This window comes from Chrysochloris asiatica, unplaced genomic scaffold (assembly GCF_000296735.1).
Source record: "Chrysochloris asiatica unplaced genomic scaffold, ChrAsi1.0 scaffold00078, whole genome shotgun sequence".
NCBI classification, from domain to species: domain Eukaryota; kingdom Metazoa; phylum Chordata; class Mammalia; order Afrosoricida; family Chrysochloridae; genus Chrysochloris; species Chrysochloris asiatica.
Genome location: NW_006408596.1, coordinates 510,656 through 528,802, shown reverse-complemented (window position 1 = coordinate 528,802; position 18,147 = coordinate 510,656). Strand labels below are relative to the sequence as shown.

General features: G+C 52.6%; 1 protein-coding gene across 3 annotated transcripts in view; it reads right to left on the bottom strand.

The window, feature by feature from the left end:
• NCOR2 (nuclear receptor corepressor 2) overlaps positions 1–18,147 on the bottom strand; it is a 113,535-nt gene that overhangs the window by 58,427 nt on the left and 36,961 nt on the right. For 2 of the 3 annotated variants that reach the window (XM_006865362.1, XM_006865363.1), the window contains exons 9-13: positions 17,840–18,012; positions 17,215–17,305; positions 16,171–16,349; positions 12,059–12,113; positions 9,107–9,205 (exon numbers count right to left, since the gene is read on the bottom strand). In XM_006865362.1, coding sequence (XP_006865424.1) covers positions 9,107–9,205; positions 12,059–12,113; positions 16,171–16,349; positions 17,215–17,305; positions 17,840–18,012 — 597 coding nt within the window. Of the gene's footprint in view, positions 1–9,106; positions 9,206–12,058; positions 12,114–16,170; positions 16,350–17,214; positions 17,309–17,839; positions 18,013–18,147 lie in introns of all 3 variants that reach the window. The other variant, XM_006865361.1, reaches the window with a different exon arrangement.

The following is an 18,147-nucleotide window of genomic DNA, read 5'->3' as shown; positions in this document are numbered from 1 at the left end:
GAGACTCCCAGCTTCACCAGTGTCCAAGGGGATCCTGGTGTGCCGCTCCCACCTCCCTCCCAAGCAGCTGTACCCTGACACCAGGACAGTGGTGTTGGTTCTAACCAGGCTCAACTTCTTGGCCACCCCAAGGCCTTCCCTATAGGCAGCTGCCAAACCAGACCTTTTCCTATCCCGCTGCCCATAGGGTTTTCAATGCGGGTCAGGCACGTGGACAATTTCCAAACCAACTAGAAATCCAAGCAGAGGGAAAGAGGTGGGGGCTGGGGGTGTGGACGAGGACTTCCTCTGTCCCCATCTTCCCTGCTGGGCCACCTCTACCTAGCATCCTGGTTCATTACAGGAACAAGGCTTGTGGTCTGCAGAAACAAGATGCAGGGTAGGGGTCTGAGACATTTACAACTAACGGAGGGCTCTCCAACACTGCACTGTGTCCCCAGGAACCTTCGGCTTGAACCTGCTTCTCTTTTCCCCCCGGGGGGGAGGGAGGCAGAGTGATTTGCACCAGCCTCATCACCCAATGCCAGGCCACTGCCTGCCCTATCAAGCACCCCCCACCACCGTCTGTCTCCCCTGACTACAAGCCTGCAGACTTGAAGGCAGAAGAAGGCTTACACTCGAAGGAGCTGGGGTGCTATTAACTCTCTGCAAGACCCCAGGCCTGCAGGCATGCTGTTCAAGGCTGCTGGCCGGACTAGAACCGCTCCATGGGGCCTTCCTGCCTGTAATCTTCATGGGAACACATAGCCAGGGCTTTCTTCCATGAGCTGCTGGATGTGTTTAAGCCTTTCATTTAGAAGCTGAGAGCAGACAGCAGGTTAACACTGAAGGGCTCTGTGGTGGGTGTCATCTCCTTTATCCAACTCCTATCATCTCCCCGTATTACAGAAAAGAACCTAAAGCACAGGAGGGAAAATGGAACCGCAACGCTTGGATTCAAACCCGGGCCCAATTTCTACATGGACCCAGCTACATGGGCCCTCTCTCTGCCATCTCTACCCACTGTCCTCACCTGGCCTGGCCTCACCACCTGCCAAGCCCGTCTCCAAGCCCTGGGGCACCAGCCCCCCTGAGCACAGGAACCTGGTCATTATTTCTGCCATTTCCCAACAAGGTGTGCAAGTTGGGCGCCAGGTGCGTTTCCTCCCCAACACATTACTAGACCCGGGGCAGAGACGGGCTCACCTCCCACCCTCCAAGAGGTGGGGTGTGGCAGGCTCAGCAGCCCAGGGCTGTGGTCCTGGACAAGGACGCAGGATCAAAGGGAGAGCCTGGCTCAGCCGAGAGCTTCCAAGTTTTCCAAAGGCCCGTCTGCCGCCACACAGGAGGCCAGGTGAATACAACGTGGGCTCACAGCCAAGACCAAACCCAGTTTTCACCTGCTTGGTGACCTTGGCTGCCAGTCTCCTGTCCCTACACCTAATCTATAGCCCATTCATCTGTTCTGGGGAAACTGAGGGGAGTCGGTGAGGGGCTTCTCTGTGAGAGACACAGACCGAGGTATACTGAGGCTCCTCCCACCTCAAAGGTTCAGGAATTCAGTACCAAAAATGGCAATGGGTCAGTTTACAGTTAAGTAAATTATAATAAAGACACAAGACATCAATACTCAAAGCTCTCTCTTCCTAACTACCTGGTGGTTCTATAGTTTCTGGAAACTAGTTAAGCCAACTCTACCTGCAGGGCGGAGACACTACCTCACAGTGTGCTAAGCCCGTTCCTTCCTAGTTCTACAAGTCGGTAGCATCAGTCAACAGCTTGCATCTGGGCAGAGTGGGAGAGGTGACACCAGAGGAACGGACACAGGCTGCAAATCCAGGCTCCCCACTACCCCAAAGAGCTGGCATTCAATGTGGGCCAGGCTCTGTGTGTTAAGAGGACACGAGCAGCCTTTAACAAGCGGCCAGAGCGCGCCTGTGAACATCAAAGGCTGTTTGAATTTGTGACTCATATCCCGTCCTCCCCATGACTCCCACCAGCAGCCCCCACCACCAGACCTGGATGACCTGGCCCTGCACCTCCCTGGGGCAACTCCTCCGCTCACTAGTCTCCAGGAAGCTGCTGCTCTGACTCCTGCCTCAGGGCCTTTGCACTCATCACGCCTCCTACCTGGCAAGCTCTTTGTCATTGTTCAGGGTGGAGCCCAATCACACACACACCCCCACCCCCGCACCCCCCCCAGAGCAGTTCATCCTGAATCTGCTCATTTTGTTCTGTTTTGTGTAAGGTTGCTGTGCATTCAAGTTGACTTAACAGTAGGCAGGTATCCATCCATCCATTCGTCCGTCCTTCCGTCCATCCTTCCGTTCATCCATCCATCATTCATCTATCCATCATCCATCATTATCTATCCATCCATCCATCATCTATCATCTATCCATCCATCATCTATCTATCCATCCATCCACCCCCATCATCTGTCCATCCATCCACCCATCCATCCATCCATCCATCTTCATTATCTATCCATCCATCCATCATCTATCATCTATCCATCCATCATCTATCTATCCATCCATCCACCCCCATCATCTGTCCATCCATCTTCCATCAATCTATCATCTGTACATCATCCATCATCTAGGCTTCATCCATCCTTCCATCCAGCATCTATCTATTCATTCATTCATCTATATCCATCCATCATCCATCCACCCACCATCTATCTATCCATCTGCCCTCCACCCATCACCCATCTATCCATCATCCACCTATCCATCATCCATTTACCCATCCATCCATCATCCACTAATCCATCCATCCATCCATCAGCAAACCTCAGACATATAGTGAGTTCACTTCAAAACAAGCTGCACATGTTCAGGTCTCCCAGAGCTTAGCCAAGCGACGTTGACGTTATCCTGTAGTCTTATCAGTGTATAACTGTTGTTGTTGTGAAGTGCCTTTGAGCCGGTTCCAACCCACAGCGACCTGCTAGCCTTGCAGTTCAAACTGAGTTTGCAGTCCAGCGCATTAACCCACAGCGCCACAGCAGGGCTCCAGGCAATGTATCATAGCAAGATGAAAAAGTCTGACACCTTGTAAGAATGACAAGATACATGAAGTAAAAGCACGCTGTTGGGAAACTAGGCTGAGATGCCACAAACCTTCCATTTGTAAAAAAAAAAACAAACCACAAAGAGCAATAAAGTGAAGCATCTTCAAACGAGGTCTGTCAGACACCCGATGACCAGGTGGGCTCACTCGTGCACACGGCTGTGCCACTCCAGAACTCTCAGTGGCAACTTAGAGAACGATGACACATCGGCCACGCTGACTCGGCCCCATCCGGCTGCTCTTCCTATCTGACTTCTGACCCAGCTAGCCCGTCCCATGTTGTCCACCCCAGCCATATCCTCTGTCATTCTGCAGCGCTCGGCTGGTGGGGAGGGAGCAGTGGGTCTCCCCTCAATGGCAGCTCAGACACAGCCTGCTGTTTCCTGGGACCCCCTCCCCTGCCCAGCACTGAGCCTCCATCCCCAGAATCAGAGCCCAAGGGGACCTGGAGGAACTCTGTTCGACATCCTCGTGGGTGGGATCAGGAGCATCTGTTCATCTTGGCCCCACATCTGGACTCGATCCTGCCCACCACAGAGCAGGAAGAAGCGCCTCCTACGGGCCTGACTGCCCGTATATAGCAGAGCCCTGGCCCAGCCGGTGCTCATTCAGTGCCACATGGCTGTGTCCAGACAGCCAAACATCCTTGTCAATTTCACCAAGCGAGCCAGCAAGGGAAGTCACCAACAGGGAGTCTCGCCTGCTGGCTCGGCCCAGGTATGGTGACTCGCCAGTCACCCTGCCTCCGCTCAAGCTCAGAGATTCACAGCAGCAGGAACAAGGTCATCTGTCCCTCCATGGGGAGCTGGACCCAGAGAGAGAAAAGAGTGACAGACAAAGAAGCAGAAACAGAGAGGAGGAGAGACGCATACAGAGAAACCGAGGCCCGCCCAAGAGAACGCACGACACAGAGAGGAGAGCTCTGCCAGTGAGGAGGGCTGGCAGGGAGGTGGGGCACAGAACACAGAGCCACAGCCCAGGGGACCAGGATGGAGAAGGAGCCCAGGCTCTTCCTGTCCCCCTGTTACTTCTCAACAGGAAGAGACCCTAGCCCAGCCCCTCCAACCTGCTCTCCCTGCCCACTTAGCCATGCCCACCGCAAGAACCTCAATGAAAGGACGCAGGGCAGCACTCACCCCCAGGGATGTGTCCCCACCACAGCAGGGACCCCCCATTCCCTCAGGGGGCCCTTGCGTCTGCCCACGACACCACGGTGGCCTCACAACCTCAGCAGTCCCAACACAGGGCATCCAGGCCCTGGATGAAGCACAGCATTCCTGGGCTCAGCTTCGCAGAGCATGGGGCCAGCACAACCCTGCTTCATGAACCATGAGCTCCAAGCTGTGACTCACTGGGCCTGGCCCAGGGCCAAGGGCCGGGCAAGAAGGCACAACCGGACGCCAAGCCCGAAAAGCAACCGGACACACAGGTTCTTGGGTCCGGGGTCCTGGTTCAGGAGGGGTGGGGACGAACAGGGGCTGCTATCCTAACAGTGTGTGCCTGAACGCAAAGAAGCATCCAGAAGTTGGAGAGCCAAAGAAGGCGGCCATGGGGCAGTTCTGGATGGTCTGACTCTTTCAGGGAGCCCTCGGGGATCTGGACCCAGCTGCTGGAACCACCGGCAGAGTGCCTGGGAACAGTGGAGGCTGTCTGTGAGTCCCACGGAACACTGCTACAGATACAAATGCCAAGAATCCATGCGGATGTCACTACCTGCATTCTGAACCTGGACAGGGAACATCGCTGAAAAGATCATTTCTGCAGACAGGCTAATGGCACCATCGCAGTCCTGGCATGGTGCTGCAGGCTAATGCGCTGGATATCTCAAGGTCAGTTTGAGTCACAAGGTTGGCAGTTCAAACCCACCAGCTGCTCCTCAGAAACCCTACACAGGGTGGCTAGGAGTTGGCACCGACTCAGGGGCACTTCACAACAATGATACCATTAAGGCGTATGCTCTACAAAGCCCCAGGGACCCGAAATGAGCCCTACCACTCTCTTCTGCCTCTTGCCTCGGGACACCTGAGTAAGGGAAAAAGTAACGTTACAAAACCAACCTCAAACTCTAAACTCACTGTATTTGAGTTGAATCCGACTCACAGCCACCAGGTGTAGGCCTTTCGAGGCTGTAAAATTTCACAGGAGCAGAAAACTTCCATCTTTCTTCCATGGACTCACTGGTGGGTTTAAACCGCCAACTTTGTGGTTGGCGGTCCTTTAATAATAATGACAGAAATATCAAAATGTGAAGTTCCGGCCCCTCGAAATATCCATCACCTCAGTCTACATTCCTGAAGGCAATGCTTCCATGTTTAACCTTTCCTGGAGAGTTCTGCCGTGATTCACATCATGTCCAAACAGCAGCTTGGGGACCCTTGAAGGACAGATTGCTATTCCTATGAAATGTTCTTTTGAGTTCGGGGAACAAAAGGAATTCTGAAGGGGCAAAATCAACGCTGTAGAGAGGATGAAGTAAGGTTTCCCAATAGAATTCTCTCAGGACAGCCCTGGCTACCCTCAAAGAATAGGCAGGTGCATTGTTGGGATGGAAAATAGCTCCTTGGTGCAACTTTCCTGACCTCTATGCTCCCCAAAGCAGTTTTCAATTTTCTTAAAACTTCCTCATAATAAGCCTCTGTGATGACCCCGTAGCTTTCCAAAACATCTGTCCAGGTTGTCAGTGGAGTCAGTTCTGACTCATGGAAACTGTGTGCAACAGAACACACACTGTCTAATCCTGCGACATCCTCACAACCGTTGCTGTGTCTGAGCCCATTGTTAAAGTCGCTATAGCAACCCATCTCAGTGAGGATAGAGATGGTTTTCCTCTTTTTTCCCAACCCTCCACTTTCCTAAGCATAATGTCCTTCCCTCCTGAGGGCATGGCCAGAATGAGGACAGAGTCTCACCGTCCTCACTTACAAAGAGCAATCCAGCCATAGTTGTTCAAAAACAGATTTCTTCATTCTTCTGACAGGCCACGCTATATTCAAAATTCTTCATCAACACCATGACGCAAATGGCGCGTTTCTTCTCCAGTCTCCCATATTCACTGTTCAGCTTTGCCCTGCATATGAGGCAACTGGAAACAGTATGGCTTGGGTCAGGTGCACGTTAGTCCTCAAAGTGACATCTTTGTAATTTAACACCTTTTAAGAGATTTGCAACAGATTTGCCCAACGCAATACATGGCTTGGTATCTTGACTGTTATTTCCATGAGTGTTGGCTATTGGTGTTGTTGTTAAGTGCCGTCGAGTCGAGTCGAGTCGAGTCGATCCTGACCCGTAGCAACCCGTCCGAGGAGCAGCTGGTGAGTGTTGACTATAGATCCAAGTAAAATAAAATTTTGGACAATTTCAATCTTTTATGTTCATCATGTTATTTACTGATCCAGTTGTGAAAGACTTCTGTTTTCCTTACACTGAGGGGCAATCAAACTGAAAGCTTTGATCTTCATCAGTAAGTGCTTCAAAGTCCTCTTTACTTCTAGCAAACAAGGTTGTATCATCTGCATATAGAAGGCTGTTAATGAGTCTTCCTCCAGGCCCGATGCCACGCTGTTCTTCAAATAATCCAGCTTCTCGGGTTATTTGCTCAACATACAAATTGAATAAATATGATGAAAGGATACAACCTTGGTGCATATCTTTCCTGATTTTAATCCACCCTGTGTCCCCTTGTTCGGTCTGAACGATTGCTTCTTAGTCTATGTACAAGTTCCGCATGAGCACAATTAAGTGTTCTGAAATTCCCATTCTTCACAATGTTATCCATCCTTTGTTATGATCCACACAACTGAATGCCTTTGCGTAGTCAATGGAACACAAGTAAACATACTTCTGATATTCTCCGTTCTCAGCCAAGATGATCTGGCGTCAGCAATGAGATATTTTTTAATAATCTTTAGCAAAATTTGACTTGCCTGTGATATAAATGACATTGTTCAATGATTTCCACATTCACTGGGTCACCTCTTTGGAATGGGCACATATATGGGTCTCTTCTAATTGGCTGACCAGGGAGCTGTCTTCCTGTGTTCCTAGAGCAGAGCAGTGAGCGCCTTCAGTGCTGAATCAGTTTGTTGAAACATTTCAATTCGTATTCCATCAATTCCTGGCAACTTGCTTTATGCTGATGCCGTCAGAATAGCTTAGACTTCCTCTTTGAATACTGTCATTGATACTTGGTTATATGCTACCTCCTGAAATGGTTGAATGCCAATAAATTCTTTCTTGTAACAATGACTCTGTATTCCTTCCATCTTCTTTGGATGCTTCCTGCATCTTTCAATACTTTGTCCATGTTGTTATTGTTGTTAGGCAGCGGCAAGTCGGTTCCGACTCATAGCAACCCAGTATAGGATTGCCAATGAGCAGTTGGTGGGTTTTAACTGCCAACCTATAGTCAGTAGTCCAGTGCTTATCCTACAGTGCCACACCAGGACCCTGTTGTTGTTAATTGCCCTCAAGTGAGTTCTGACTCATATTGACCCCTGTATAGGGTTTCCGAGAAGCAGCTGGTTAGTTTGAACTGTCGACCTTGTGGGTACCAGTCCAATGCTTAGCCTTCACCATGGCAACTTGAAGCCTGAATTCATGCCAATAAACCCTTCAGAATTCCAGATAACAGTCACCATAACCTACTGACCTGACCTCTCTACCTAGAACTGGCCTAGCACATCCCCTCGGAATTCAGCTTTGATTGGTCCTTTTTTTCAACGCACCCAAAGAAGACTAAAAAGACAAGCCACTCACTGACGACAGACAAGATGAAACATGTTTTCTTGGGAATAAACCTGTGTGCAACCTAGAACCCAAGTAGCAGTACTTTTTGACTCGCCCACTCTGCTTCACATTTACTTGAATTTTTGCCTCTCAGTCTAAAAACTTCCTGAATGCCAGCCAATTTCTGAAAAACCACAGCCAAGTCTCTGCACTAAAGCTCAGTTTTACACTTAGGTTGAATGGGAAAGCGAGTCAGCCAACTGTGACTACGCACAACTACGACAGGACACCCAAGCCCTATCCAGGGCACATCCTGGGAGGAGGAGACAGCAGTGTGGGATTCAGTTGGTAAATGGCTGCTTCTCGGCGGACGCTGGGAGAGGAAGACAGACAGTGCAAGAGAGCACACCAACCTAGGAAAGCTCAGGTCATGCATCCCAGTCCACGCTCCTCCCGGGCACCCAGCGAAGCGCACGCCTAGCATCTGACATCAGTGCCTAGCTCTCCTCACTGTCCAGTCCCTAGCCCACCTACCACAGTGAGTACCCACCCTTTCCCAGGATGTGCCCCCATCCCTGCTCTAAGGTGACTCTGCACAGCCAGAGACAGAAAGGCTCCATGCCTGGCCCTCCATCTCCCAGTTCCCGGAAATGCCTTTAAACCATCATCTCTGGTCCCTTTTACCTTTACGGTTATTGACTAAATGGTTATTTTCAACCAACTTTTCCCTCCAATTCTGGGGTTGGCAAAGCTTCTCTGAAAATGGTCGGAGAGCATCTATTTTGGGTTTCCCACATTAGGCCATCTCTGCAGCGCCTGCCCAGCTCTGCCACAGCATCCCTGGAGACCACAAGGAGCCTGACAGTACAGAAGCCAATGGGCACGGCTGCGTGCCAATAAAACTTTATTCACAAAAACCAGTTAGGGGCCAGATGTAGAGAGGCCACACCTGTTATAACCTGGCTAACCCTTCAGTCTCATCCCAGGCAATAATGTCTGGAAAACTGCAGGTTGAAGTTCTAGCTACTGTTTTCAAATATGCATTAAAAGAAACATCCAGAATGATTAAGAAATTATTTTTTTAAGTAAATATGTGAGCCATGCCAGGTCACCCTGGGGACCCAGTCCCAGCTTTGGGAGTGTGGTTCATTTGACCACAGTGACCTTAGGTCTCATAGCTGGGAGTCCCCAGTTTCCAGGCCAACAATGGTCATTTCTTCCCAGCTCTTTGATTCCTGTGGTCAGCATACAAAGGATGGGCAGAAAGAGGATCTGAGAGAGGCCCGGCCCAGAATAGGCACCTGAGGGGAGCAGTCATTCTCACCTGGCTCTTGCCACGGCGCCGGTAGCTGCGTCTCACCAGGCTCTTGTAGTTTTCATTCTTCTTGGTTAGGTAATAGTAGAGGACACACTCAGCCACCGTCTGCCACAGAGAGGAAAAGTGCTGAGGAGGACTGGCTCCTCCATGTGCTAAATGGACAGCCTGACCTCACTGGGCCTTAGTGTTCCCATCTGAGCAATGGGACACAAGCAATACAACCTCACAGAGTTGCCATGACCATCAAAGGAAGCTAATCTGTTAGCAAAAGACTGAGAACAGCGCCCAGTGGTCTGTAGCCACTCACGGCTGCCCATTACTGTCCTCACTGATGATAACGTCGCTTTCTGCCACCTCAGACCTGAGGTCTCCCTTCTCTCATCCCAGCCCCCTCCCTCTTCCCTAACATGTGGCACCATGAACAACTCTTTTTAAGTTCCATTCATCAGAAGGGACCCATCTCGCTCTATATTTCCTTTAGTATTTCTTTCTTTCCTCTGCCCTGGGTTTGAATCCTGGCACAGCTGTCTGCTGGGAAGTGGAAAGACTACCCTGATGCTCACGATCTCAGTAACCGAGGGGCAGGCTGGGAGCTGGTGCCACGCCAGCAGCTTGCCTCCTGGTGGTTCTGCGAGGACTGTTAAGTGCAAAGATGGCCTTGTCCCAGACTAACTGGATCCTCTGAGACCCTAGTACTCCTAGAGGTTACCACCCTCATCTATTCTTTGACCCTCTACTGCCCAGCTACATTTTCTGCCTTTGGGATTTACTGGGAAAAGGATATCCCACTTTTAGTACATGCTGCCATGTGGTGGTGGTGCTCATAATGGCATGAATCTGAAGAAAAGGGTCTCATTCCACCAATCTCAGCACTGGAGACCCTTTAGGACATACAAGGAGGCTTCAAAACGTTCATGGAAAATTTCTGTTATCCTATAATTCCATTTTCCCACAAACTTTTCCAAGATCCTTTGTATAGGTCCCACTCACTGTATTAAAATCCATATTGCCTCCAAAAGATTTTGCTTCTCATTTCATTTTAAATGTTTCCCATTACTAAAAACAGTTTCAAAACAAAACACTGAAAAGTACAACTAACTGGGTCTTCAAAGGGTTAGATGTTGAAGCAAAACTATCCCGAGACCACCTTGTAACATTAAAGCAAAAAAGAAAGGAAATGGCCCATTAGAACTCTGCTCTACTGAAAATTGCTTATAGGAAAAAGTCCACAGGTCAACATTCAATCCAAAGCAAAACTGAGAAGAGAAGGGGGCAGGGAAACTAGAGTATTGGAAAAGGAACAACCAGAATGCAATCAATGAGCATGCTGACACATTACATCACTCAAGAAATTGTGTGGAAATTGTCAAAGGGGAACTTAACTTGTTACGTAAACTTTCACCAAAAACATGACAAAATTTTATTAAAAAAGAAAATGAAATAAAGGTGGCTGTGCCTCGATGCCTAGCTTTCCTAAACAAAGGGCACTGATCAGAAACTTCCAGAATGCTCCATGGACTAAAGCTTCATCAGGGTGCCCTCAGGTGAAACCAGGCCCAAGTGGAACTCACGCAGTCACTGATAGTTTGTGGATTAGATGATGAGGCTCCTCCCTGACCAATTCTGGAAACCTCCTCCAAAGTGGGGGTGATGGGCTCGTCTTGGCCTGTCACCCCAATCCCAAGACCCCTGGCTACAGACCCATCAGAAGTAAGCACCACCTAAGTTCCATGCTAGGTTTCCTTGGGTGCAGAGCACATGGTGTATCCTCTATGTTGTGCTCTGAGCCCTCGCTCCTGAAAAGGAGCTGACTGGTCCCTACAACATCTCCTTCGCGCCAGAGCTCTAACCAGAATCGGACAGGGCTGGCTCGGAGAGAAGAAAGGCCGATTCCCCAATGCTGGCTCTTCAGGTGTGGTAAGATGCTCCCCCCACTGTCCTGTCTCCCTCCTGTGTTCATCGGTAGGTGAAGAGCAGACGCTGGGAAGGGTCCCTAGATCCTGCTTCCCAACTCTACCCCATCACCATGGTGAAGAAGGGGCAGCAGAGCTGGGGGTGGTAGAAGGCTGCACCCAGGGCAACACTCCACCTCTCAGAATTGGATTCAAACACACACAGGTTGCCCCCAAGAGGTAACGCAGGTGCAAGAAGCCCTGCGTGCTTTGCTCACTGGTTCCAGAAAGTTCCATGTACCAACTGCACACCTGTGACTCTGTTCCAGCCCACACCGCCCTTCCCTACACCTCTCACCTCTGGGGACCAGCGGTGCAGCCTGGTCGGGAGCAAAGAAGCACTCCACTCTGGGGACAGCTTTGTGTCTGTCTGGTGGGTAGGGGCTGCCCCATCCTGGGACCAGATGGGGCTCAAATATGTCTACAATGAAGACTTGTCCAAGGGGACAGTGACTTGCCAGCCTGACACCTGGCCTACCATCTGGGGAGATTAAGGGGCCACAAGGGGTGCTGATCACAGGGACCTAGACAGGACCATCCAACCCAAGTCCAAAGGCACGCTACCCTGGCTGTAAGGCCTGGATTGGTTAGCCTTGTGTTGTAGCCTGCCCAGGAGCCGCCCCAATTGTGTATGGACGCCACATCTGAGGAGCTGGCAGAGGAGCCTGGCACAAGGGCCCTTGGAACCTGCCCACACATGGTCTTGGGGTTTCACGGACGCTACAGTCTGGTGCTCCGCCCCCGTGTGCACGTGCGCTGGGGTGGGGCCTGCTGTTCAGCTCCGTTCCGCTCCCGGAAGGAAGGAAGGAAGAGACGGAAGAAGGAGGGAGGAAAAGAGAGAGGGAGGTAATAAGGAAGGAAAATAGAAGAAGAGGAGAGAGGGAAGACCGGCCAGAGGCAGGCACGAGCAGAGGCTGCGGGCCAGGAGGAAGGGTCCTCAGCCAGGCTGCCCACAGGCTCGGGCTCACAGGGGCCCAGTGGGGGCTGTCAACAAGGGCCCACTCACCTTCCGCTCCAGGAACGAGGCGATCAGACCGAAGTTCTTGGGGTGCTGCATGAACCTGTGGGGAGAAGGGGGTGGGCATGAGGCCGGGCCGAGGGGGGCGCCCCTGCTCGTCGGCCGAGCTCCCGGGCGCCTGCCATGGCTACCCGGCGGGCACCGCCCATGGCAGCAATTAGACGGGGGTGTGGGAAGCGGCGGGTGGAGCGGAGGGTAGGGAGGGCGTGCCTGGGAGTGAGTCACCAGCTGCAGCGCCTTTGAAAATGGATTTGTTTGTGCTGCTGGAGACGGCTTCCAGGAAAAATGAGGACATTCCAGGGAGCTGCTGACGGTTCCCCCTTGCTGGATTGGCTGTGTTTCTCCTGGTCTCCCAGGGCCTGCTTGGGGACACAGCCCAGCCACCGGCAGGGTCATAGCCCTAAGGCTGGGGCCTCCCCGGAGGTGGGACCAGATCCTCAGCCAAGGAGCAGCCAGAAAGGACTGAATCCGAAGGGCGGTGGCAAGAACTGGCGCCTCGCCAGCTGGCTTCCCAAGAAGTGGAGGATTGCTGGGAAACCACGAGGTGGGCTGCAACGTCAGGGCCCGGGGTTCTGGTCACTCAGGGTGCTGGATGAGTCACTGGTCCTGCCACCCCAGGGTCAGGCTCCCATCTCGGGGAGATTGGGCAAGTGGCCTGCCAGATGTCTGGGCGCGAGGCCAGGGGGCCCCTGCCACGCTTCCCAAGGAGACACTGGAGAACGTGGAACTCCCTCTTCTCTCGGGAGAAGAGGAGATGCTCAGGGTGGCTGGCTGCCCCGCCTGGGGATCCCACTTGGACAGCTTGCAGAGCTGAAAGCCTCCGTCCCCTGCTCCCCTCCTGACTTCAGGCAGAGACCAGGAAACACCCGCATCACCATTTCCCTGCCCCGACCCTCACCTGTACCCCTGGTGACCCGCACTCGGCACCTTGCAACATCCCAAGGAGGAGGCACTACTGTGCTACCCATTAGACAGACAGCAAAATGAAGGCGGAAGGAGAAGAGGCCAGCCCCAGGGACCTCAGCTCAGTGGGAGGGCTCTAGGACATGGTCACATGACTTTCAAATGCCCTGTGAGCTACTGCTCTCTCTGACAATAAAGTCCCAGTCTAGAAATACACACAGGACCCTCCAAAAGTATCAAGATTGCCAGGGAGGGGGAGGGCTCAGAAGTCTCTAATGCAATGACAGTTCTTGTCCTTAGCTGCTTTGAGACTAAACACACAGAACTCGACTCCACAGTGAAAGGACGGCTTCACGTGAACACAAGGCAGAGACATAGGGGTGGGGTCTGGTGGGCTTGTGGGAGATGAAACCCTTACTTGTCCTGGCCCTGCTCCCCAAAATGCCTCTTCCTGCTAAAGGTCACCAGATCTGTGTGGTGTGAGGGGCACTCCAGGACACATGTTGGACCGGCCCTCGGGGTTTAAGCGTGTTCACAGAGAAACAGCCATTGTAAGGAGCAGTGGTTTCCATTCTAGCCCCTCCCACACAGATGGCCCACTGCCCTGTATACGCACCACCCTAGGTCTGGGGGCCACACGGACTCGCCGCAGCCTCGTCCACAACCCAGGAACACCCTGTGTGGACTGAATATGCCCCCTCACACACCCATACACACAGGTTACCACTCTAACCCCTGGACCACCTGTGTGGACTGACTCTGTCCCCACAGGCTACATCCTAACCCCAGGAGCTCTGTGACTGGGGTCTCTGAAGGTCTGGTTAGTTAACGATGTCATGTTGGGGTCGGGTGGGTCCTAATCCAATACAAATGGCATCCTCAGAGGAGAAGGGGCCCAGACAGACACGCAGAGGCAGGACGATCACATGAAGAAGCATCTATAAGCCATGGGGCACATGAGACCACCAGAAGTGGAAACAGGCCCACTGACACCTGGGGTCCTAGATGTGCAGAGCCGAGAGCAAAAACACATGCTCTCCCAGCACCCCTGATGTGTGGGATTTTGGAACAAGAGCCCCGGGAGACTCACACACCTCTACCTTCCTTACTGCAGAGAAAGCAGAAAAAGTCTGGGTCCTGACCATCACCCACTTGTGACCCTCCTCTGAGGCTGCAGGGCATGACTACAGCAGAGTGGTGTCCACACTGGTGTCAGGGGGAGAGTAGTGTGTTCCTAGCCCACTCTAACCTCAGGTACCCAGCCTCCCACACCTGGTTCTCTATACCCCTGGGAGGGGTGCAACTGTCCTCAAAGGAGGGTGACCTGGTGGGACTATCCTTTAGGACCCACCTTGGCATGTGTGTGGCTGCGATGCTGAAAGGTGTGCCACTGGTATTTCTAACACTAGCAGGGTCACCCATGGTGGACAGGTTTCAGTAAAGCTTCCAGACCAAGAGAGACTAGGAATAAAGGTCTGGTGATCTACTTCCAAAGATTAAGCAATAAAAACCCTATAAGGATCGTGAGCCATCTAAGGTCTTTCCCCACACGGAGCAAGAAGAGTCAGGAAAATCAAAGACACATCAATACAATTAGGTCAAAGGACTAATGACCACATGAACATCATTATCCATGAATCTGAGACCGGAAGACCTAAACCAACTACCAGATACCACTATCAACTGCTCTGAAAGGGACCACATAACAACGTCCCATAAAGATGGGAGAAAACTTTGTGAAACACAACTTAAAATCATAAAAAAAGGCAAGGCTTATGGTGGACCCCTATTTTGCCCTTAGATTATTTTGCCCTTAGAAGCCCTTCAAAGGTTAGAAATCAACTCATCTCCCATGGCTTGGCCAAGTGACAGGCCCATGCAGTGAACACCAATACCCAGGGGGGAATGCATTCTTTAAACCAACCAACTACACAAACTCAAGAGGGGAGCATTTACCCAAGGATATAGCTCAGAAGGCAGTAAGGGGCAGGGGAAGAGGAATGGAATCAGGAAACCCAGGGAGGAATTGGGAAGAGCATGCTGTTACACTGTGAGGGCTGTAATCAATATCATGAATAAAATGTGTATGAAGTTTTGAATGGAAAACCCATTGGCTGTTAACTTTCACCCAAATCACAATACATTGCTTAAAAATTAATTAGAATGCTGCGGCTATGTAGGTGATTATGCAGAAAGGCGTCTAAACACTACTACCTAACAACAACAACAACAAAGAGCCACCCGCCGCCATTCTGACAATTCCAACTCACAGCAACCCTACATAGGGTGATGAGACTACATCTTCACTGAAGCAGACTGCCTCGTCCTTCTCCTAAGCAGTGGCTGGTGAGTGTGAACTGTCCAATATCCCACAGCACCACCAGAATAAAGGGAGGATCCTCTTGAAGTCTGGACACCACATCCAGTGGCGACACACTCACCTCCCCGACATGCTCATCATTCTGTTTGCTCGTTTAGAAGCCCACCATAGCTTCTGCTCTCAGGACCAGACTCCTGTCCCGAGCAGGCAACCCCCGCAACCCAACGTTGGGGGGATAAGTCCCACCTCCACTAGTTGTAAGCTGTGTGACCTCTGTGAAGTCTCTCCACCTCTCTGGGCCTCTGTGTTCCCACTTGTGTGATGTGAATAATCTGGCTGACTGCTGTGAGGAACAAGAAGGACACGGTCCACACTGAGCACGCAGCCACTTTCAGGGCACAATGTGCACCCACGGCATTATTGCTCGCGTTCCTGTCCCCATGGTTGCTTGCTTGATTCCTTACAACATCCATGGCTGTTTCATATAAAGCTGCCTCTAGACCTCAACCCTGGAGGCAGTGTGTCTAGGTGGTAGAATTCTCCCCCACTTCCACGTAGGAGACCCCCATGCAATTCCCAGCCCATACGCCTCTTGCGCAGCCACCACCCATGTGTCTATGGAGGCTTACGGGCCACTCTGATGCTCAGCAGGTTTCAGCATAGCTTCCAGACTCAGACAGACTAGGAAGAAAGGCCTGGTAATCTACTTCTGAAAATCCGTCAATGAAAACTCCACGGATCACAAAGGTCCGGTCTACAACCCATCCCAGGGAAGGCATAGGACCGGGCAGTGATTTGTTCCGCTGGACATGGGAGCTCAAAACAATGACAACGGTAACACGGCATCGCAAGTTGGGCGTCTGGAGCTGGGACTCACTTCTCGCGGAAGGTCTCCTTCTCCTGCTCGCTCCACATGTTCATGACCTGGCGGTCCTTGTACACCTTCATGGGGTCACCCATCAGCCCGTTCATGTTGATGAACTTGATCCGCTGCTGGTCGGCATCATATAGCATAGGTGGGATCACCGCCAGCTGACGCATCTGCTTCTCCAGGTTCTGAGGGGCAGGGAGGGTGGTGGGTCAGAGAGAGCAGGAGGACCAGGGACAGGGAGGGGCGGCACCCAGGTGATGTGCAAGAGACGGTGGTTTGAGGCCTCAAGAGTAGGGTAGCTGGGCTGGCGGCTTTGTGGTGAGCCAGCTATCACAACGCCCGGCAAGCCACCTGCAGCAGGAGCAGAGTCCTGATTCCTGCCCTGGAAGCTCGAGCTGCACACCACACCGCAGTCAAGGTAGGGCCACACTCACGTGGGATCACAGAGATGGGAGGGCCACAGCGCCATCTTCCCACCCCCAGGGTGGTCTCCCGCTCCTGGAAGCTGCCTGCTGAGAACCATGCTTCCCCACCATGCGTGGCGGAGCTGGGCTCTCTCCTCACGCATCCTGATGGCGGTTAAGAGGCCCTGAGCAGCTGCTTACCTGGGCTGTTTACCCAGTTCTCTGCAGTGGCCCATTAGGGCCAATTATTCACCATTTCCCGGGGAGGCAGGCAGGCATGGCCCAACCAAGGTCAGCCAGCTACAGCTGAGGCGGAGGGAGGGGGGGGTCCCCTGATCTCACCCGACTCAGGAAGAATAGGCCCCCACCCCCGAGCCTCTCCAGCCCACCAGGAGCAGCCCGGAAACCCAGACTCTCCCTGTCCACCTTGGTGGCCTCCTGAAATGGCTGAGCAGAGACCTGGTCCCAGGCAAAGGCCTCTCCCAGCAGAACCCGCCTCTGCTGCCCAGGAGTCTGAGAGGTCTCGGGTCAGCCTCTAATTCCCTTCCCCACCTTCAACCTTTCACCCACCCATGGTCGTTGGCTCCGTCCACACACTACCTGCCTCGGGCTGGCAGGGACACTCATGGACGTCATAGACACTCACCTCCTGCTCAGAGAGACCGTCGATGATCTCAGACACCTCGTGCTCACTGCGGGCAGCCGACATGGAGAGCCCGCTGCCCCGCTGGCCCACTCTGCTGTAAAGCGAGAGGGACAGACTTAGTTAGGACAGGTCTGGGCATAATCCCACACTCAGTCATCCTCACAGGACCCTCAAACAGCCCAACCACACAGATTTGGGGCCAGGTCAGCCTCTGTGACTCAAGTCCCCTTGTAATAAAGGTGCCCAGGGACTGATGGGACCTCCCGCTTCTATATACAAGGAGGACTTGACTGTGAGCACCACTGGGCACACTGCATGGGGCTCACTCAGTCCTCCGCCTCCCAGCAAGACGGCCAGGGATCTCAAACTCAACACCTATAGGGCTGTACAGGGCCCCATGAGTGAAGAAGGCAGGGACAAGCGTGCTTGTCTCACCCAAGTGTTTTTTCTTCTAAACTGAGGCCAAGCAGGTCCCAAGAACTCGCCCAAGGCGCTGGCACAGCCCCAGGGCCCCAGTTTGAGACCCTGGCTGACAGTCCTACAAGCTGACCTGGCCCCTGGGCATGTCTCAGCTGAGTGAGAGGAAGGTGGGCTGCTGGGTCGGGCGGCACGGCCCCCCACTCACCTCTGCATGCGTTCCTGTAGCTCCCGCTGCTTGCGGATCTCGGGAAACTGCTTCTCGTAGTACTCGCGCACCTTGCTCTCCTTGGCCCGCCGCCGGGGGTTGTTCTCAATGCGCTCCACCTTCTTCTCCCAGGCCTCCATGAGCTGGTCGTAGCGCTGGCAGAACTTCTGTTCCTGGTGAGAGTGGCGGGGCCTGAGCCAGCCGAGGCCGACACCAGCTTCGCCAGCTACCCCACTGTTAGAGTTGTTCTGCGAACACACACACTGCACACTCACACACACATACTCTGCACACGCTGGCACACGCAC